At 33.1% G+C, this 23,306-nt stretch overlaps 4 protein-coding genes across 5 annotated transcripts in view; 3 read left to right on the forward strand and 1 right to left on the reverse strand.

Annotated features, from left to right (window-relative positions):
* The window catches only part of LOC104819613 (3-ketoacyl-CoA synthase 18-like), a 1,876-nt gene extending 673 nt beyond the window's left edge, over positions 1–1,203 (forward strand). Inside the window, exon 2 of the mRNA XM_010549758.1 lies at positions 11–1,203. Within this exon, the coding sequence (XP_010548060.1) occupies positions 11–1,014 (1,004 nt within the window). The 3' untranslated portion in view covers positions 1,015–1,203. The remainder of the gene's footprint in view (positions 1–10) is intronic.
* An 11,948-nt stretch (positions 1,204–13,151) lies between these two features.
* LOC104820174 (transcription factor bHLH63-like) lies at positions 13,152–15,114 on the forward strand. The gene is made up of 7 exons (XM_019203131.1): positions 13,152–13,457; positions 13,577–13,786; positions 13,876–14,010; positions 14,234–14,311; positions 14,497–14,691; positions 14,791–14,899; positions 15,052–15,114. The coding sequence occupies exons 1-7, from the start codon at positions 13,152–13,154 to the stop codon at positions 15,069–15,071; spliced, it is 1,053 nt and encodes a 350-aa protein (XP_019058676.1). The 3' UTR covers positions 15,072–15,114.
* A 1,197-nt stretch (positions 15,115–16,311) lies between these two features.
* LOC104819614 (40S ribosomal protein S25-3) lies at positions 16,312–17,764 on the reverse strand. Its single transcript, XM_010549759.1, has 4 exons — positions 17,655–17,764; positions 17,492–17,566; positions 17,179–17,313; positions 16,312–16,598 (listed from the first exon to the last, which is right to left on the reverse strand). The coding sequence occupies exons 1-4, from the start codon at positions 17,655–17,657 to the stop codon at positions 16,485–16,487; spliced, it is 327 nt and encodes a 108-aa protein (XP_010548061.1). The 5' UTR covers positions 17,658–17,764; the 3' UTR covers positions 16,312–16,484.
* A 4,943-nt stretch (positions 17,765–22,707) lies between these two features.
* LOC104819615 overlaps positions 22,708–23,306 on the forward strand; it is a 1,285-nt gene continuing 686 nt past the window's right edge. Inside the window, exon 1 of one of the 2 annotated variants that reach the window (XM_010549761.1) lies at positions 22,708–23,299. In XM_010549761.1, the coding sequence (XP_010548063.1) occupies positions 22,968–23,299 (332 nt within the window). In that variant the 5' untranslated portion in view covers positions 22,708–22,967. The other variant, XM_010549760.2, reaches the window with a different exon arrangement.

Below are 23,306 nucleotides of genomic sequence, written 5' to 3' on the forward strand. Positions count from 1 at the left end.
GCGGGGGGTGGAGCCGAGACAGAGCAGGTTATATTCGGTGCACTCGACAATCTCTTCGCGAATACGAAGGTTAACCCTCGTGATATCGGAATATTGGTCGTGAACTCAAGCACGTTCAACCCGACTCCATCGCTATCCGCCATGGTAGTGAACAAGTACAAGCTGAGGAGCAATATAAGGAGTTACAATCTTGGAGGAATGGGTTGCAGTGCTGGTGTAATCGCCATTGATCTTGCCAAGGACTTGTTGCGAGTTCATAGGAACACTTATGCGGTTGTGGTCAGTACGGAGAACATCACTCAGAACATGTACACCGGTAATAACAAGTCCATGATGGTTACCAACTGCTTGTTCCGTGTCGGGGGAGCTGCTGTCTTGCTCTCCAACAAACTGGGAGACCGTACACGTTCCAAGTACAAGCTAGTTCACACTGTCCGAACCCATACCGGAGCTGACGACAAAGCTTTCAGATGCGCTTACCAAGAAGAAGACGACAGCGGCCGGACCGGAGTTTCTCTCTCTAAGGACTTACCCGCTGTTGCCGGCAAAACCCTAACGACAAATATCGCTAAGCTCAGTCCACTCGTCCTCCCCATGAGCGAGAAGCTTCTCTTCTTAGCCGCTTTCACCGCCAAGAAACTGTTCAAAGCCAAGATCAAGAATTACATGCCGGATTTCAAGCTCGCGTTCGAGCATTTCTGTATACACGCAGGCGGTCGGGCCCTGATCGATGAGCTCGAGAAGAACATGCGGCTTTTGCCGATAGATGTCGAGGCCTCCAGAATGACGTTGCACCGGTTCGGCAACACATCGTCGAGCTCGGTCTGGTACGAGCTGGCTTACATAGAGGCTAAGGGCAGGATGAAGAAAGGGGACAGGATTTGGCAGATCGCATTAGGGTCGGGGTTCAAGTGCAACAGCGCGGTCTGGGTGGCTTTGAACAATGTCAAGTCCTCGGCCAAGAACCCTTGGGAAGATAGCTTGCACAAATATCCTGTCAAGATCGATCTTTGATTCTTCCAAACGACAAAACTTAGATTTGTTTTTCTTTTAATTAATCATTATTATTAAAAGGGTTTAATCCTATTTATCCGAATATGCCATATTTGTTGTCTCTTTGTTTGTTTCCTTGTGGCAATTTAGTTGGGGGGGTTTCGCATGTTTTGTTATTTAATCAAATATCTTATTGTTGGCTATGAATCATTTCATTTTCATATAATGCCTCTATTGAGGATAGTAGTAGTCATAATCCATAAAACTAGGGCGAACACGTGGCCTCTGTCGGCTTGGACCGACGGGCCCTTCACGCAATAATATACTGTAGTAGCAGAAAATCTAATATAAATATAAATATATTTCGATATCCAATTTATTTTTTTAGATATTTTAATATTTAATGTTTGTATTTAAATTGCAATTTTTTTGTATATGTGCTATTTCCCATTGGAAAATTTAGTATCGCCAAGTTTTTTTTTTCGGCGTGTTTTAATACTGAATTTATGTTTTTATATATTTTAATATATATTTTATAATAATCAATTAACCAAATGATAGGTACAGTACGTTAAAAAAAAAGAGATGTCAGCATATAGCTGTAACGTGACGACGTGAGAGGCTGACAAATGTGATATGGCCGGTCAGAAAGAGAGTGATTTTAGCTGAAATATTGCTGTTTTGGTTATTTAATTATTCGATTTTTTCATGCTAAAATATACAAAATATGGGGTTGATATTAAAATATAAAAAGTTAGAGATATTTAATTATAGGGAGAATTACTGGGAAAAAAACTTGTATTTTTTCCAGCGTTGCAATTTAATACTTGTATTTTTTTTCGAATTAATTCTATACCCTATATTTTTCAATAGTGTCCGAAAATCCCTATCGTTAAATATTTACAAAATATACCAACAGAAAAAAATGACGTGACAAAATATTTACAAAATATATAAACTTAACAACAACAACAACAATAATAATAATAAAACAAAGAATAATGAAAAAAAGAAATAAAAACAAAACAAAAAAATAATACACATACATACATACATATATATACACATGTATAAATGTATGTATATACATATATACATATACACACATATACATAATGTATAATATATATTCGTAAAAAATCATAGACAGTAAATTGATGACGGAAACAAATATGTATTTTTTTTTAATGCGATTCTCCCTAAATTGTAAGATAAAAAGTAAATAATAAAGACCAATTCTGACGGTCTTCTATTTGGCCCCATCGTTTCTGATTCACATACTGTTTTATATTGCAATTGATTTAATTTTTGTTAATAAAAAAATTAAACCCTAATAAAAGAAAAAGAGAGAGAGAGCAAAGAATGGTAATCGAAAACTTTGGATTTGGAATTGAGATCTCTTACTAATAATTAATTGGTCCAAAATCAAAATTGTACTCCAAAAAATCGCAATGTAACACTTGCACACGTGGTTTTTCTTCGATATTACTAATCGAAACACTTTAAATAAGTAAATTTTTAATTTTTTTCCCTTCTCTAACCAAGTTTGATTGTTAGAATTGGACCACTTAGCGAATCGGGTAAAAGAATCGTGCGGTCGTGTTCTTGGACAGGAAACGGCTTTGCCCAAAAATATGATAAGAGTATCAAAGAATCCGTGTGGTCGCGTTCTTGGAAAGGAAAGGACTTTTTAGTTTACCTTAAATGGACAACAAGAACAAGATACCTAAACAATGCATGTGCTATATATATATATATATATATATATATATATATATATATGACATTCTCCGGTCCAATGGGACACATCTATATAAACCTATTTTCAACATATCTAGATATTCAAAAGTATGTTACAACTAATTTAATTGTGTGGAAATATTTTGTGACACTTGTAAAAATTCGATTTTGATTTTGATTTTGATTTATTCTGAAAAAAAAAACAGTTTCCCGTGTTCGTGTTCCTCTAATGTAAAATCTATTTTTATCAAAGATATGGTGCGCACGTGAAACAATATTAAAATAAATAAAAACTTGAAAAGATGGTACCAAAATTTTTTTGTAGATATGTATGAGTAAATTTTGTATTTATAAAAATTCAATCTTATAAATAATTTATATATTTCTGAAATATTTTTGGTATAATATCCAAAATATGAAAACCATTATGACTTGCAGTGCCCTACCATGAAGTTATGATTCAATTGGGCAGTGTACGATCAGAGTATTTGTCCTCAAGTTTCCTCATTTGGCTTTTAATGCTCTTAAAAAGTATTGTTATTTTGTTTTTATGGATATCCATACTATTATCTTTGGTCCGACTCTATGAACTAATCTCGGAAACTGTGTTTGTATGGTCCAAGAGACTTTGTTGCTGTGACAAAAGACTACGATTGTACATTTTTTGTTGGTATGGGAATCAAATAATATATAACTGTATTCGAATAAATTAAATCTGATACAAAAATGATTAAGAATTATTTTATAAATAAAAACAAAATCTAAATTAACCAAATATACATATATAATGGAAAACCGAAATACCAACCATCACGCGGAAGAAAAGATGATCTCCAAAATCTTCATCGTATAAATTAAAGAGTGGATATGAATATTTTTATAAATAAAATAGAATCCGAACCCAAAATGTAATTTAATCAAAACAAATCTAATATAAAAAAAATGAATGAATATAGTTTTTTGAAAAACAAAAATCCTAAACTAAAAAGTAACCGAATCAAAACCTAAAATGTCCATCATATTCAAGTGAAGGATATTATTATAGGGATAAGGAAAGATTTGGTCCGACACCAAACTCGGCAACTACATATTGGGTTGTTCTTACAAATCAGTATTACGTGATTGTATTTCCTAGAATGTATCTAGATTAGTTTTCATTCTGAATTGTATAAAGTCTTGTAAAACCATCAGATGAATATAACCGCATTATTGAATCCTTCATTCTTTCTTGATACTTATCATGGTATCAAAGCTCGAACCAATCGAAATCTGACTTCGAAACTCCGACGTTCATGCCTTCCGGTACAAACACTGTGTAGTAGCTCAATTAATTCATTTAATATATCTTAGACTATGTAGTCTCATACCTACACAGCCAGGGGCGGACGCAAGACAAGAGGAATGGGGGCACGTGCCCCCAGTCATTTCATAAAAACATGTCAAGTTTCTTTATAAAATTTATAAAATTTTAAATATATTTGCTAAATGCCCCCATATAGAATATTAAAATTAGATTGTGCCCCCTTCTAAATATTTCTCTACATCCGCCCATGTACACAGTGATCGGATCCCTCTCATTCTGGTGCGTCCGATTCATCCATGTACCACTACCCAGAAGCTCGTCAGGAGCCGCTCTTTGTTCATGCCTCTCGCACCGGCGATCACTTCCCGCCCTACTACGGTATCATGGGTTGTCACAGACCCACCAGCTTCCGCCTGGTTCGTCCTCGAACCACACCATACTGGGAGAGTACTGGCTCTGATACCATTTGTAACGACCCAAGGCCGCTACGGAATGATAGAGTTGTCCCACACACCAATACGAGACCTTTTAGCGTGTTTTACCTCACTTGCACACATTCCGGAAAGTACTTCCCAGGAGGTCATCCATCCTAAGACTACTCCAAAGTCAGCACACTTAACTTTGGAGTTCTCTCGAGATGGACAACCAAAAAGGTAGATAGCTATGTCGATGATACTTAAAGTTTATCCTAAAGGAATAAAATTTCGTTTTTAACAATATTTCTAAATATCTTCGAAAGTAAAAATTGGATTCAATATCAAAGACGTTATGGGAATTGGTATGAATTCAATTCGATGAATAAGTACTAAGGATGTGATTATGTAATCTATATACATTAAGGTAGAATTTGAACTCAAATCCAAGATCATCTTTTCACAAAGATTAGATCTTCTTACTTAGATATTTAGATGATTCTCATTTATCAATGATGAATCCTAAGTTCTAAGATCATTACAAGTTCATGTTTAATTAATGTTCCTAGAAAATTCAAGATCATTTCTCGATGAATCATGATTTCTAGATGATAATCTGGTTCAAAATATGTTTAGATATCTAAATTCAAATATATTTATAAATCATGTTCAAGAACAAGAATTAAAATCTAAGATTTCAACATTATCATCAATTAAGAATAAATTCATCAAACCAAAATCAACTTATCTCATAATAAGATTACTACTATAAAGCTATGAAACAATCAAAAGACATCAATAAAATGATGGAAAAAATAAAAACATAAAGATAAAGAGAAGAGAAAGAGAAAACTTCTCTAAATCTTCAAGACTTGTTTTTCATGCTCCAAACCTCAAAATGTTTTTCTACTTTTTTTTTGTGTTTTTTTGTTGTTGTGTGATGAATGAGAGCAGATTGACGGTCTATTTATAGGAGTATCTGAAGTATAAAAGTAGATGGAAATGATTAAATTCGTAGCGAAATATTAGGTGAATTGTCTCCATGATGTCACCCAACACAATTTAGTTCAGATTGTAACTGGATGAAGGGTCAAATCTCTACCAAAAATTCTGATCTTTGTGTTTATGAAAATCTCTTGATGTCTAGTTTATTGTGATTCAAATGACATGAGAATAATATGATAATTATATGCAAGTTAATACGACAAGACTCGTGTGATCACTAACTATACGATAAAACGAAAAAATTAATCGATATAAAAACTTTCTAACCGGGAGAGTTTCAAGTTCAATATAGAAACTTTCGAGTTCAATATAAAATTAATCGATATAGAAACTTTCTAGAAATTATACGAAATTACTACTTGAGTTAATTAACAAGTCAAATTAAATTTTATTATAAGCCAAACAAAGCAAATTGCCAAAAAAACTAGATTTTATGTAAAGAATAATCCTGTAATAATATGGAAGAAAAGCGATTCAACTACATTTTATAGAATCAGAGTAAATTAAGTGGAATAACATTTTGGTATTCTAGTTTGTTACAAAATGTGATCTAAGAGCCTTGTATATTTACGGTTACATACAATTTATAATCAACATCTATTAAATTAATAATTTGTTTATGTTTATACCATTAAATTTATTAATTAACATAGTTAATAATTATATGTTTTCTATAAATCTCAAATGGAATCCATCGTAAAATTCATTTGCTCGGTTGTAATTCTTTTGTTGATATGATTTGTTCCTTTTAGTTATCGCAAATATTTCTTCTGGTTGTCAAGGTATCAACAGATTCGGTGTGATACTTGCTTTCCCTAGATGAAAACAAAGTTAAAACACATATTCTAACCCACATAATTGACCGCAAAACCAAACCCATAAAAAAACGATCCGTACCGAAAATATTTTACAAACAAAAGATCATGCAGATCTTGATATCGTTCCTTATCAAACACTGCAACGAAATCCTTGCGCAATATATCAAGAGCAGTACACTACACGTATCTTGCCTACAATACAAAACACAACAAGTTATAAAAGACCCAAGAAACAAAAAAATCGCAAACAAAGAAAAAAAAAGGAAATTACCTAAACACTGCTTCAAGATATTTCTACTGTAGATTTCGTAGATGTGACAGCCCAGGATACCGTAGGAGGGCGGAGAGTGATCGCCGGTGTGAGAGGCATGGACAATGGGCGGCTCCTGACGAGCTTCTGGGTAGGGGGTACAGGGATGAAGCGGACGCACCGGAATGAGAGGGATCTGAGGGCTGTGTAGGTATGGGACTACTCAGTCTAAGATAACTTAAAGGAATTAATTGAGCTACTCATAGCAACAAGATGTATCTACCTTTTCGGTTGTCCATCTCGAGATAACTCCAAAGTTAAGCGTGCTGGCCTTGGAGTAGTCTTAGGATGGGTGACCTCCTGAGAAGTACTTTCCGGGATGTGTGCGAGTGAGGACAAAACACGCTAAAAGGTCTCGTGTTGGTGTGTGGGGATAGCTCTATCATTCCGTAGCGGCCTCGGATCGTTACAAATGGTATCAGAGTCGGTTCTCTCCCAGTACGGTGTGGTTCGTGGACGAACCAGGCAGAAGCTGGTGGGCCTGTGACAGCCCAGGATACCGTAGGAGGGCGGGGAGTGATCGCCGGTGCGAGAGGCATGGACAATGGGCGGCTCCTGACGAGCTTCTGGGTAGGGGGTACAGGGATGAAGCGGACGCACCGGAATGAGAGGGATCCGAGGGCTGTGTAGGTATGAGACTACACAGTCTAAGATAACTTAAAGGAATTAATTGAGCTACTCATAGCAACAAGATGCATCTACCTTTTCGGTTGCCCATCTCGAGAGAACTCCAAAGTTAAGCATGTTGGCCTTGGAGTAGTCTTAGGATGGGTGACCTCATGGGAAGTACTTTTCGGGATGTGTGCGAGTAAGGACAAGTTCCGTCCATAGTTTTCACTCTTGTTGAGTACGACACTTTCATGCACCAAAACGTTATCGCGAAGAAATTTTAGAAGTTTTCTATTTGGAAGAATTTCAAATTCAAATAGAACTGTATCGGAGGAAGAGTTGGACTCTTCAAAAAGAGTTCAATTCATAAAAAGTTTAAACTACTCTCTTATAAACAAAAAGAAACATATTAATCTTCAAAAACTCATTAATATTCAAAAATGTTTTTCCTTTAAAAATATTAATACATGTTTTTCTATCTCACGAACTCAAACATTAATCATCTCTAAAAATTATGTGGAGTTACTTATTGAATTAATTAATAAATCAAATCTAATTTCATTATAAGTCCAAACAAAATAGAATGTCAGATAATTAAAAGATCTTATATAAATAAGAAATGGCAACCATATAATAATATATATGAAAAAAGCAATTCAATCACATTTTGCAAAATCAGAACAAATTACGTGCACTTGACATTTTAAATTGTTAAAAAAATATTGTTTACGGTCTATATAATTATGGTTACATAATGTTATGATCACCATCTATTAAATTCATAATCTGTTTATTTTTATACTATTAAATTTATTAATTAATACTTTTCTATAAATCTAAAATAAAATCTATGATATCTTATTATAACAGAGATATTTCAACTCCAAACTTGTTAAAAAAAATCATTTTAAAATTTTATCATTCATTTTAAATTATTTTATTCTAAAAAATGATAAATCTTTACTATATTAAATATTTATTTTCTGTTTTTTAATATCTTTTAATCATTTGTTATAATTATTTATTGTTTCTAATAAATAATATGTCATCGTATATTATTCATGTTACTATTTTAATAATATTCTTAATAAATTATATTTAATTATTTTAAAATTGAAATGAATATTTTTATAATAAAATTTAATAATTTTTTGTTAAAATGTGATTATAACATCATTCTAAAAAAACAATGTAACAACATGAAATAAGTAAAGCGGATAAAGAGACGTGAGAAAAAATGGAAACAATAAAAAAAAAAACATTATCTTTATAAGAAAGAGAGGAAGCAATCTTTATATTGTCTAATTATCTCCAAACGAAAAGGAGATTATATTTTTCTAAAGAGTAATGTCAAACCTTGAGTCTCGATATTTTTGCATTATTGTCTATCTTGTCCCCAACAATCCCGAAGAAGATGATTCTTTTGTTTCATCCTTTTTGGTTTCAAGAATATGTCTTCCGATTGGATTTAAGATTGATCATTGATTTAGTTGTGTGACAGTAAGTTATATTATATAATCATGAAACTCAAAGAAATAGGGAAGATCACAGGCAACGATATAAACCAGGTCATTAACTAGTTCAAGAAGCTCCATCCCAACAAAGTGGGGAAGATCACGTTCCCTAATCTCTTGGAAAATCATTTGTGAATCTGCTTTTAGTTTTCTTTCCCTTAAAATCTTTTCTTTATTTCGGAATCAAAGATATAATACAAACATAAGAAGCGTAGTCACAAATAAATGTAGGGAGGATTTGCAATATAGAAGCGGGAAAAGTAGATGTAAAGTTCTCTTCTTCTTTTTTTTACTTGAATTCTCGATATATAGAACGGTGTATATGGTATACGTTTTTTTTATACAACTTACATAGGTTACATATATATATATATATATATATATATATATATATATATGTATTGAAAAAAAAAGGATATTAATTAATATCTTTCTATAAATCTAAAACGAAATCCATGATATCTTATAATATCATAGATATTTAAACTCCATACTTATTAGAAAAATTATTTTCATAAATATCATTTATTTAAATTTTATTTTAAAAAATGACAAATCTTTAAGATATTAAATATTTATTTTCTGTTTTTATATCTTTTAAATACTTGTTGTAATTATTTTATTGTTTCTAATAATAATATATCATTGTATATTATTTATATTGATATTTAATAATATCCATAACAAATTATATTTAATTATTTTAAAATTAAAATGAACATTTTTTATAATAAATTTAATAAATTTTTGGATGTGATCTACCCCATCACTCTCCAAAAAAAAAGGTAAAAAAATTAAATAAGTAAAGCAAACAAACAAATACGAAGAAACGGAAACGTTAAAAAAAATCATTACCTTTATTTTATATTTAGTTTTATGTTGATTAAAATTGAATGTAAACCGATTAAATCCTCAACAAGAACGAGAAGAAGAAATCATGATTGTGTCTAATTCTCTTGAAACGAAGTTCCAAACAAGAACTATGAATTCGAGCTAAATACAAACCGGTTGTTGTATGGGCTTGGGCTAAATTGCTTTCCGGCTCAATTATACTAAATGGGCTTTGAGAGTAGATCCTTTCATCTTTCTCAAAAGTGGCCGACCAAAAAAAATTCCGAACCGCTACATTGCTATTAGATAATAAAACCGGTTATATCGGTATAATTCGGTTTAGATAACTTTATTTTTTTTGATACATTGGGAACCCCGGCTGCTACCCTTCGGACGCGCTGACCGAGTAAACTCAAACCCACACGCACGAACCTGCAACACACGTGTGTGAGGTAAATCAGCCGTAACTGACAGACGATAGGTGAGCGGCCAAGGAGTCGAACCCCCAACCTCTCGGTATGTTGACCATGCTCCTTGTCAACTCACCATGCATTCATAAACTCTATTTTTGTTTAACCCAAGTCATTCACAAATCTGTTTTGTAGTATTTAATAAGCACAAAATGAGGGGAGAAATTTTGAAAATAGATTTAATGACTTTTAACTATATGTATAAATAGTAAATACACCCTAAAATGGAGTAAAAATGGTAAAAAAAAAGTGGAAGTTGAAATCTGTACAGAAAGAGAAAGGAGTTCCATGGCAATTAGATATGGATATTCCAGATTTTGGGTTAATTTCGTGGTTATTTTGGTTTTATAATAAACTATATTTAGTCGGTTTTATTTCGCTCAATATTCAATTTAGATTCAGCTTTTTTTTAATAAAAATGCTATCTTCTAAATATAATTTCATTTTTCCGCATCTATTTGTTATTTTAAAATTTTATTCGAATTCTGTTGATTTAACTTTTGAAACATTATACCCAATCCATTTTTTTACTTTGTATTCAATTTATGGTTACATATATTATTTGATTCATTTCAATTTGATTTACTTAGCCAGAATCCCTACCTTGATTTCACCATTCACTCAACGATTTTTTTTATATATATAAATATAGTAGAGATACATACATGATTGAAATTCGTGTACATAAACAATGTATACGTATAAACGATGCATTTGTTTTAGATATTTCACAATATGCCCACAGAATTCATAGTAGAACAGTTAGAAAACTATGTGTCACTCATTGGAAATGGATCGATTTATGGAACAGTCACCGAGGAGCCGACTTCTCTGCAACTAAGTTCACGGGATTTACGTATCAAATACATCTACAATGCATGACATACGTACATACATATTATATTATTTATATACGTATACGTATACATTCATATATGACATAACATGAATGTATTATATATGATTCATCTTACATGGTATATGTACATGTATATGACCAGAGATGAGTTTGTTCTTTTACTACTATCTAGAAACTGATAATGTATGTTAACCCTGAAATATGTACAGATGAATTTAGATTGGATTCCATTTCTCACCGTTAGAAGATACATAGTGATCACGCATACATCGCAATTCGAGAGAGAGAGAGAGAGAGAGAGAGAGAGAGAGAGAGAGAGAGAGAGAGAGAGAGAGAAAGAGAGACAGGGAATGTGTGATTCTATTTTAGCATTGGATGATCGGCCGTCGTTATTGTTTCATCTAATTTGTCAATTCCAAGATTTCATGTCCATGTCCAATCATTCTGAACACTCCATTCCCCATACACATGTACACACACACACACACACTACATATATATATGTATTATATATATATATGCCTGTTCAACACATGCACATACACATGTGCACCACGATGCACCTCGTGCGAAGATAATTTGCATATCGCAAATAGATAAAAAGGATTTCGATGTTGTATGTTTTTTTTGTAACGATTTGTTGTATGGTAATTTTATTTTCTTTGTTCTTGATTGTTATAATTATTCTCAAGATTAATATCGAAAGACAAAAAAATCGCGTGATTTTTAAGAATTACAATTACTATCACTGGACTAATTGTACAACTTATAAAGAGAGCCGGTTCTTGTACCTAAGCAGCATATACTTACATACCCCGCGTGCATGCACGCGCAAGTATATTCGCTACCATACATCCATAAATATATATACACATATATGTATATATGTATACACGTGTGTGTATATGAAAGAAAGGGGAACCCACAAATTAGGTATGTGATATCACTTTTATGAAGTGCATGCATGTATGATGATGGGGAGTACTATATGGACTTGGTCCATAATAAGGGGTAAACTAACATTTATGCTTTTTTTATATATGTTTTTGCCCATACATGTCGCACACGTAGTATACATATTTTCATATACATGGACACACACACATATATATATATATTTCTTATATACATGTATATATGTATAGTTCTGTTTTGTCTCCTGGTAGCCGGTTTTGTGCATGGAAAACGGTTTCCCCATAGCAGCTATTTAAAAAAAATAAAAATAATAATGATAAAATAAATTAATGATGAAGTTTACTTGTGTCAGCATATAACAAAGATAATACTATATTAAGAATTCTCTGACCGATTCCGCGAAATCCGTAGAATTATCTAAAACTAACTTTCAGTAATTTATGTCATGGGCTTGATGTCACGTGCTCAGAGGGCGTGGGTGTCACGTGACATTGTTGTCCACTCTCCACGGTGGCGAGCGATTAACCTAATCTCTTGGCATACTCAGATGCTATCGACCAATCCAAACGAAGGATTCCGCCACGTCAACTGTTGATATTTGATGAAGACTAATCATCGTGCGCCACGTGTACAATACATTTATTGCTCCAATGCCCAAGACAGGGTCATCAATCGTTTTAAAAAGACACATGTTCGAGAATAATTTCATTAATTTTATATTCAGCTAAAATTTCTACCAAATATATTAATGTAACGTTTCCTGAATAACAGTGTTATGTATTAGAGCAAATTCAACAAATTAACTATTTTTTAAATGATTTTACTTTTTAACTTTTCACTTCCATGTATTTTTTTTCTACACATACCCTGGCTAACTTTACGAATGAAACAAGATTATTTTTTAAAATTTCTGGGTATATTACTATAAAATGAATTCGTTATGTCGATATAATAATACGATCTTCTTCAGAATTGAATTCATAATTGTATTGCCATATCAGGATAAAAAAACACAAGGAACGATATGTATACACATGCTGCTGCGAACACGCGGAGACGCGTCCACGTGGCGATCATTGAAGCGGGTCTCACACAATTATGGGCCCCACATCTTTTTTTTTTTTCAATTTCACTTTTACTACTGTGTATATATATATATATATAATTATTTTTATCATATTTTCCTTCGTTATGGAGCGGCCTTTTTTTTCATATTTTTTTTGCATCTATAAATACCTTCCCCTTCATCTCCTATCCTTAAGCTCTCTCCATCTCTGTAACAGTCTTGTTTTCGCAAATAAGTAGACGAAGAAGAAGAAGATGATGAACAGACAAGCACAATCCATTTATAACATCCAGGACTGTACGGACATGGCGGTCTTCGAGCACCAAACTGCCCATCCGACAAACGGCCGCGACCTGCTTCTGCACGAGCAGACCGTTTATCATCCCGATTTCGCCGGAAATTTCTCCGGCTACTTTCCCGACCCTCTGTTCACCAACTCCGGCACCTGCGCCTACGACGAGGGCTGGCTGATGGCTATGGCCGGGTCACTCGAGCCCAACCCGTGTCTGAGAACCGCGTGGCCGAGTTCTGGACTCGGACTCCGGTTAGGGTTCAGGCTCGGAGTCTCAACGGAGAAGATGAGCGGGCCCGGGAGTTTCAAGAAGAGGAAGGTTACACAGCCAAGAATTAATACTCTGTTTTCATGCACTCGGTTTCATTCTGCTAATATCAGAAAGCTTGGAAAATTCATGTTCTGTGAACTGATTTGCATGTTTCTTGATTTGACTAGGGAGTTGATAACGTGGAGGAAGATCCTAAGGAGGAGGAGAAGAAGAAGATGAGAGTGAATGAAGAAGAAAGCGAAGAGAAATCGAAGATGAACTACAAACCCAAGAAGGAAAGTTCCTCGAACAGTTCTTCAAATGACGATTCAAAGGATTTCATTCGTGTTCGTGCACGGAGAGGGCAAGCCACTGATAGTCACAGTGTAGCAGAAAGAGTAAGAACACAAAAAGATTCTTCTTTTTTTCGATGCTTAATTATTTCCTGAGATCGTGAACCGATGTTTTTGGCGGGTTTCGTGTGTAGATGAGAAGAGAAAAGATCAGCGAGAGGATGAAGTTTCTGCAAGGTTTGGTCCCTGGATGCCGCAAAATTACCGGGAAAGTCGGAATGCTTGATGAGATCATAAACTATGTTCAGTCGCTTGAGCGGCAAGTCGAGGTCTTAAATTTGTCCAAAAAGCTTCAAGTTTCATATATACATACATATATATATCGGCTATTTTCGAGTATATATATTTTCTCTGATCATATCTACAATGTGCTAACAATCTCTCAAAAAACGCAGTTCTTGATGATGAAATGGATATTATCATATATTTTCGAGTATATATATTTTCTCTGATCTTATCTACAATGTGCTAACAATCTCTCAAAAAACGCAGTTCTTGATGATGAAATGGGCTGCTTTGAATCCAAATCCAAGTCCTGAGTTCAGCTTCGAAGAATCTTTCACCAACGAGGTTGTTAACACAGCTTTACATATATATATATATATATATATATATATATGTCGCTATATATATACATAGATATATAGGTAGATAGTTTTTGTGGAACATGTCAGGTAGAACAATCGGTAACTGCATGCATGAATTTATAAACACGATTCTGACGTTGGAACAATGTTCTTTCGGATCAATGACAGGACGATCCGTGCATGATGATACCGACTTCTGAGATCATTCCTTCCGGATTCGATGATCAGTTAAGTCCAACGCAACAAGCGGTTTCATGGTCAGACGGAACTGACGCAGTCTTAACTTCCAGTTCCGATGTTGTCCGAACCACGGACCGTCTGTTATGCATCACCGACACCCTCATCAGCCCTGCATCTGAAAACGTTCGTAAAATATTTGTTCATCGTTTCGTTATATTACGATATCGGTTATTTGAATGATTCTTCGTTTGTTTATTTTTAAAATTAATGATTCTCATGCAGAATGGTGAAGCTCTTTCGACGTTGGAATCTGATATGAAGGATCTTTATACTTTAGAATTTCATTATGATCAAACACCTTTAACGCCATTCGCTTCGCAATCACACACTGGTACGTAAATGTGGATGGAATCTTACTATATATATATATAACATATATTATTTTCAATGTGTGTGTATGTATGTATGTATGTATGTATGTATGTATGTGTATATATATCCGAATCTGTATAAAATTACTGATTTGAAATTTGGACTCTGCAGGTTCTACGAGCACAACTTGAATTAAAATGGAGAAGCGAGTCACATGATATTTTAGCAACAGAGATAAAACATAGTTTTGATTGTATAATTGTAAGAGAGTAATATATATATATATATGTGGAGAGAGCGTAATATCCGTATCCACGATTCGGTTTTCTCGGATGAAGAAGCTATCTTCAAAGGTTATGACCAAATCTTGAGGCGATTGGCAAGACAAGCCGAATATAGCATCGGTAATCTTAAAGAGAGTTTGGATAATCGTCACTGTATTGGTTTTGGTTTTGGTTTTGGTTTTTCACCGCCTTGCTAGCTTTCCACTTCTTCGGAAACTTTTGTTAATCACTAGATCTTAGACGATTCCGGTCTCAAGGTTATTTGATTTGAATGTTATCTAATGGTTGCAAATTGTTGTCAACAAGAGCCGCAAATTCGTTTTTAGAGATATATATTGCAATTATATTTTTGCAATTAGAAGCCAAGAATTCCAACATAAATAAACCAAAAACAAAAAAAACAAAGGAGAAAACGATTGTGCATCAATATAAATTGAAATAATACGTCGAAGTAATTCATCGGTATGTTGTGACGGAGAAAGGGTGAAATGTAATTTACCATATCATATAAGAAATTCGAGCTCTGTCATAAAAATGGTGGAAAATCAATTTACACCATTATTATTATTATTATTATTATTAGAGATATATTGGACCGTGAATATAAGTTATAAAAAAAACAATATTGTGGGATCATTTAGTTCCCACGTTAATAGCATCACAAAATAAGTGAATTATGTAAAATGATTTTAAAATGATATTACTGTCATATTCAGTATACCCGTCATCGTCATTGCCTTCAACTTCTGTCTGACCCACCATTGTTATTAAATATTATTATAACGTTCAAGTGTCCAACGAAAATTTACGCAATGTGTTATAAATTTCGAAAGAATTCACATTTCTGCATGCTAAGAATACATTGAATTCTTAGGCTACAGATTTACAGCCTTTCATCTTTGATTTAAACTCCGTTTGCTTTCTTTCTCATAGCTTTTTTACCTGCCTCGTATGTAAAAAAAAACGTGACTTCCACAACTTTTTCATTGGAAGGAATGGTAAATTCAGTTAAATTATAGTTCTCTTCTGCTTCAAAACTGGACCATTCTACTTCCTCGGTGGCGGGAAGAGACTAGGAAACTGGTTTTGGTTTTATTTTATTTTTTGGTCGAGAAGTAAAAATGGTTAATTATTTTAATTGCGGCTATGGGAGACATGTAATCTCTGTTGAGAAAAAAAAAAGAGAGTGAACAAGGATGGATCAAAAATATCAAGTCTTAGGTTTAAAGCCTAAAAAAAGGGGACCAAGCATCTAAAAAGCACGAGGCAAGAATTCAGAGACAAACATTCTTTCAAGACAGAAACAGAGGAACAAGAGACTTAGTTGTGAGTTGCCCTGGTGTAGATCTGCTGGCTTGAATGAGCAGAGACCATCCTGATCGACCCCCGAGCCATCAGTTCTCTTATCGCTTTCCTTGCGAGCGATCCATTGATCTGGTTCACGTGAAACTTTCCGTCATGCAGCCAGCAAACGTCGATAAACATGACAAGTTCCAAACATACGCATTCAGAGCGCCAAATGAATCGAAAATCAGACAAGTGCCGATGAACCAGCCACGGCTATCGAGATCCTAATCTGGAATTATCGAGTAAACCCTCCTAAGCTAGAACCAAAACACAAAGGATCAATTCCTAAAACCTTAAAAGCACTGTATCATTAGGGCATTCGACACAATGGATTGGATAATCGATCAGACATGATACTTATTACAAAAAAGAAAGATCCGAACTTTATCGGTGAGTCATATGAACTCCATTGAAGACCCACCACTAAATTAGCCAAAGAGAAGCACATTGATTTAGAGCTCGTTTCACAACCTATCCCTAAGAAACCGTATTAAAGGCTACCGAGATCTAAACCCGAAATCATCGAGCAAACCCTTCAATGATAAAACCAAATCACTAAAACGCTATATCATCCGAACACTCAACACAATGGAATGCACAATCATAAAGGGTTTTAGTTACAGAAAAAGATCGAAAATTTAAAGTTAAAGGAGCAAAAGATAAGTACCCTCAAACGATCAGAGAGAATAGAAGGAGTGATCAGTTTGAATTTGGGAGCCTCAGACAAAAGCTTGTCGTAAGTTGCCTGGTCGAACAGAACCATGTTGTTCACCTTCTCCTTCTGCTTTCCCTTGCTCCACTTCTGTTCATCCAAACGACAAAACAAACAAAACCTAAAGCCACAGATTCCGTCGGAAACAGCAAAAGAGCCAAATCTGATCTATACCCACATCAAATCAACCCATATACAAACTTGAAATCTAATCATACGTCCGAATATGCGTAAATGCGACACATGAGTTAGGATTTGAGGAAGGGACCTTCTTCTTCTGCTTGCCTCCGCCGGATTTGGCGGGCTTAGATGACGGCGGCGGAGCTTTGTCCTTCTTCGGTGCCTATAGTTACGCGGACGAAACCCTAATTAGATCACCACAGAGAGAGAGAGAGAGAGAGAACACAGAGGCGGAGTGATAGAGCACTTACCATTGGATCTGAACAAGTGAGGAGCGGCGCGTTTACAGAGAAGAAGCTCGAACCAGAAAAATACCAAAACCCTAATGTCGTATGCCGACAGGACAGGTAAACCGATTTTTTTTTTTTTGTTACGAAGGCATATAACATAATAAATATACCACCTGCTTTATCAAAACATTTAAAAACACCCCAATATTTTGATTTTATACAAAAACACCCCCATTAGGATTAAAAACGGATGGATTTGCTCGGTATTTGGATAGTTTTCGATAGAACGGTATCAGAAACATTGATTAAATCATATATTCATGGATTCTGTAATCTTGGTTGAAAGCAATCAAACCAAAATCCAAAACTTTTGAATTATGATTTCAGAAATACATTCTACAAGAAGCAGAAAATTAGAACATATAGGAGAATAAAACAACTAATGAATCTTGAAAAAAACTCCCAAGTGAGTTGATTGACAACTAAACCTTTTAATTTGGAGTTTCGAATTCTTCTATTTTATTCATCATGAGCCTGATACATATAGATAACCTAAACTGATTTGCATCTTTTGTATGGTTTGCAGACTATTTTACGAGAGTGAGGGTTTATTCAGAACGCATCCGAAATGAAATGTAATGACTATGGATTCCCACATTATCAAAAAAAGAAAACAACAAAAACCAGTGAATCTCAATTTATCTTGAAAATGAATAAAAGTATTATATACGAAGAATTCTTGATAGACCAAAATGGATAATACGTCGAAGAAAATAGTTTCAAACCGAAATGGATTTTGCTGTTTCTAGAGAAAAAAAAATTAACTTTTTTTTGTAACCGATAGGTTTATTGAGTCTTAGAACCAATTAATCCCATATCAAAATTCAAACTATTATCCGAGATAAATTTTTATTTATCTAAGTATTTTTATTTACCTAAACAGTTCTCTTCATATTTGGATTCGGGGTAATATCATATTTTGTATGTCTCTTATTGTCCAATCATCAAAAATTGGGTAAAGAAAAAAATAAAAAAAATAACTAACTTGTTTAATACCATAATTCAAGAACTTTCAAAATATGTTCACACATTATGAACAACCCTCTTTACTACTATATATTATATCTATATACAAAAAAATTAGTGGATAGTTTTTATATCATACCATATAGTAGAGTATAGATCAAAATCAATAAATAATGGGAGATATGACAAATGTTAATGATTAATTTCTTAAAATATATCTGTAACATTGATAAGATTTATCATCATCTTAATCTAATCAGATGGTTCAAAACTACAACCGAAACACTCAAGAATTAAGTAGTGGGCTTTACGATTCCGAATCCAAAATCTCCAATGTTAAAGTCTTACGACCAAAGACCAAGTTATGAAATTTGGAAATCATAATCCGAATTATACCCTACAGATTCTCAAAACCAAAATACACAAGGCATGAATGCGGAAGTAATATTGAATCCAAAAGGTGAGACTTTATGCTAAAAGTTGGAAACTTTAGAATTGAAGGAGCAAAAGAATCATGAATGTAGCTTAAATAATAAATTATATGAAATTTACATGTTTTATATATTCACAATATTTTTATTTTATTATCTTAGTGTATTGTGAAAAATATAAAAAACATAAGAAAAAGTTTAAATTTTTTGGTAGATTGTTTATATTTATGATTTATGAAAATAATAATAATAAAGAATAAGACGTGTTTAGAAGAAAAAATAGGTTGTAGGCTTGTAGCTTACTCATTGACTCCATTCAATTAAATACCTATGATTATTAAAAAAAAAGATTATTGGATAATTAGCGAGAGAGAAAAAAGAATCCAAGCTCACGTGTGACCTAATCAGCCTCCACTCCCCCAGAAAAAAAATGACGTTGAAAGCATTAGGATTTTATCCATTAATTAATTCGTAAAGCGTTCAACTCACGTCTCACGTTTTCTTCTGCTACGTCAATTTCGGTTTTCTTCCATGGATGAATTGAACGGTCCATTTTATTATATTTTTTTGGTATATAATAAGATCGCAATTAATCTAATTGGAACCATTCTTGATATCGAATAAATTCAGGTCTTCGTAGTGATAGATACCGAAATTTCGTAATGAATGATTACTTTACAATGGATGAAGTCACTAAATTTAGTTAGGATTCGGTTGCTGTTTGCCTTTGCAATTTAACTAGAACCATATATTTAAATAATCGGCGAAAAAGCCGCATAAGGGTATATATGACTTCTGTCTTTTTTGTTTTTATAATTTTTTTCTTATACACCAAAAGGCAAAAACTGGATAATATAAAGAAATTCGGGGACCCATGTCAACTTAACAATATATATATACATATATATATATGTGTGTGTGTGTGTGTGTGAACAATGTTATAGACAATTCCACAAAATCTCGTCTACAATTTCTGAAAAAATGTATAAGCTGCGAAAATACTGTTTATTTTGTTTATAAAAAAAGAAAATGTTGTTTATTTTTATTTGTTTATATTGTATATATTAGAAGAAAATAATCTATGAATTTTTGGATAGAATTAAAAAAATTTCATAGTTTTTATTTAACAATTTTCATTTGGGTGGGAAAACGGTTCAATTGTTTTAAAAACCGAACCGAATCGAACTAAATTATAATTGAGTTAAACCGAACATACTACAATTAAATAACCGTTTGGTTATGTATTATCAAAACTTGAAATAATCGAACTCGAATTAATCGTAACAAAAAAACTAAACCGAATTATCCGTAACCAAAAACCGAATTGTTTGTTCATTTAGTTTATAACTATATATTGTATATAATTAAATTGAGTTTTTTACTCTCTTTTTTCTACAATGATGTATTGAAATTTGTTTCATTTACTATTATGATTGGTTATTGTTTGATTACAGTTTTAATTAGATATTACTGGACCAAAACGAACAAAATCGATCCGATTAAAATCAAATAACGAATTGGTTATTAATAAGATTCAAAATAACCGAATTCAAATTAATTGTAACCAAATGGAACCATCCGCCCACCCCTGAATTTTCCTCGAAAGAAATCACTATATACGTACTTCTTCGGTTTTTTACAAAAAAAAAAAATGTGAATGTTATCAAAATTTTTTTTGTTAATCTGAAGATTCACATGGATTTTCGGCATAAACTACATCATCTTCTGGATCCAGAAACAACCTTTGTACAGCATTTAATTGCACATTCCCTCCCCATATGCGAAATCGAACGCTTGATCTGAAGGACCTTTAGTACAACCTGATAGCCATTCAACCATAAATATATGGAGTCGAAATAATTGATTTTTAAAAAAAAAATTATCCTTGACTTTCCCGCTTTTTTCAAATTTGACTATTAACATTGCAAATCAATCACACCGATGGCGCCAACACATGATAATAGCATGACTCGGAAACAAAGTTAAAAAAAAAAAAAGAAAGAGGAGAGTTAATTGCTTTTATTTTGGAAGGTGGGTCTATGAGATAACACACATACGCACAAAGTTAATAAAGGTGGCAAATTATTAAAGATTGTGGGGAAAAAATGAAGAAAAAAGAGAGCATAATGTACGAGTGTCTATGTCTTAGTGAAGAAGGAAATCACTTTCATTGTGTTACACATTGCCAAGTGGATTATTATTGTTATTATTAACTAGCTAGAGCTCAAAATCATCGTATAATATTCGATCATGTTCGCCTCTTACACATGTAACGTAAGTGTGTGACATGTCTTCCAACTCCATCGGACAAAATGTGTATGAAATTGGTATGCATATTTAAGTTTCATATATGACCATGTTAGATATTTTTTTTTATAATCCAAAATTTATTGGCGTTCGATCTAACAATATCTACTAGAGAATTGGAGAACTTCAGGTGAATACTCTTTTTATAGATAGAAACTTGGATTATTATAACCTTAACAATATTTTTGTCACAAAGGTAAATAACATACATAGTAAGTAGATTTTCAAATGGATAACTAATTTGAATTTCCATTCATAATATTGGATTATTAAAAAATTATATATTATAATGTTGGGACTAAATTTATTAAGTGGTTCATTTTTTTTTTTTGGGGAAAAGAGAGAAATGTGATTAGCGGATTTATTTTCTTTTGAATGTCAAAATTATAGGTTATAGTTCAAGCGACATTTATTATCTTATTGAATTGTATACATCATGGATATATTCTTCCACCCCATTGTCTACCATTCATCATGGCAATATTATTCCACCTCGAGACTTATCTTGAATATTTCCACATGAAGTTTTCTTAATTCATTTTTATTGAAAACATGAGTATCTAGATTTAAATTTCATTGTAGGTTCGTGAAGTTCGATGATATTAATAACATTCGACAAGAAAAAAAAAACTATTGTGAATTAAAAAATCACCTAAATCATAAATAGATCATGACAAATCTATTTTTTTTATATATATTCAAAATCAAGAAAAATAATTCAATGTAGATTGATTAAAAACTTTTTTTAGTATGGATATAAAATTTAAACAAATCTCAATGTTCATAAATTTCTTGTATGATAAACCCCAACTACTATGTAATCCATAATAAAGAATGTGTGTGTGTGTGTGTATGCATATTATGTATATTACAAATTATTTATCCATATATATAAATATATACCATTTTGAAAAACATGAGGTCAAGTTTATGTATTTCAGTAACTGAGATAAATCAAGATGAATTAAACATTAAAAATCAATTAAATAATAAATGTAATATATTAAAAAGATATTGCATGGAATGTGTAGATGGATATGGGCATGGAAAAAATTGCAATTAACCACATTGGAAACAGTGAGAATAATACTTGAGAATATAACAGCAATAATGCTGTTCATAAATACCACAACTTTTGCATATCTTTTTTTTTTTGAAAAAAAAAGTGTTCCCAAAAAATCTAAAATTGAAAGGAACAGGAACAACATTTATCTGTTTAATTTGATGTGCAATTTAAGAATATAAGAAAAAAAAATTTAAAATCTTACAAGCAATTACATAGTCTATAAATAGTGAACATAACCAACCAAACACTTGCAACAAACGAAACCGAACCTAAACACAAAAAAAAAAACAAAGGTAAAAAAAAAATAGATTGCTTTGTCTCGTTTCTTCTTCTCATCATCCACTATGAACATCATCGTTCCTCTGTTTTCTCTCTTGAGAGCAACACTTGCTGCTTCTCACTTCTTGTTTGAAAGGCTCGTCTCTTTTGAATGAACAAGGAAAAAAAAACCCTAGGCCGTTTTCATCTGAGTCAGATTCCTCTGTTTTCCGAGACATTTTCCCGATGGATTCGATTCAGTTTCACCACATAAAGTTGGAGAAATCGAGAAAAGTCGTGAGCTTTGTGCCGTTACGAGCCTTCGCGAGCTTTTTCCGGCTCATCGAGCTGCTTCTTCTTCTCGTCCTGATCTCGAACATGTTCTTCCGGTTTCCGGTGGCCGTAAAATTTTCCGGCGACGTTTTCAGGGAAGCCGCCGTGTTTCTCGTGAGCCCGAGATTCGTGTTCGTTCTCGGAAACGCGATAGTGATCATTCTCTTCGCGAAATCAGGGCGATACTCCGGTCAAGGTTCATCAGACACGACAGAAACCGCGGGTGTTTATCAAGAACTCGTACGGAAGAGC

Source organism: Tarenaya hassleriana, unplaced genomic scaffold, assembly GCF_000463585.1.
Source record: "Tarenaya hassleriana unplaced genomic scaffold, ASM46358v1 Cleome3, whole genome shotgun sequence".
In the NCBI taxonomy this organism is placed as follows: domain Eukaryota; kingdom Viridiplantae; phylum Streptophyta; class Magnoliopsida; order Brassicales; family Cleomaceae; genus Tarenaya; species Tarenaya hassleriana.

Coding starts and splice junctions, on each gene's coding strand:
- LOC104820174 (XM_019203131.1), top strand. CDS start 13,152: ATGGCGGTCTTCGAGCACCAAACTGCCCATCCGACAAACGGCCGCGAC. Junction 13,787..13,875: donor GTCACAGTGTAGCAGAAAGA/GTAAGAACACAA, acceptor TTTCGTGTGTAG/ATGAGAAGAGAAAAGATCAG. Junction 14,011..14,233: donor CGCTTGAGCGGCAAGTCGAG/GTCTTAAATTTG, acceptor CAAAAAACGCAG/TTCTTGATGATGAAATGGGC.
- LOC104819614 (XM_010549759.1), bottom strand. Junction 17,314..17,491: donor GAGGCAAGCAGAAGAAGAAG/GTCCCTTCCTCA, acceptor TTGGATGAACAG/AAGTGGAGCAAGGGAAAGCA. Junction 16,599..17,178: donor TTCTCTCTGATCGTTTGAGG/GTACTTATCTTT, acceptor CACGTGAACCAG/ATCAATGGATCGCTCGCAAG.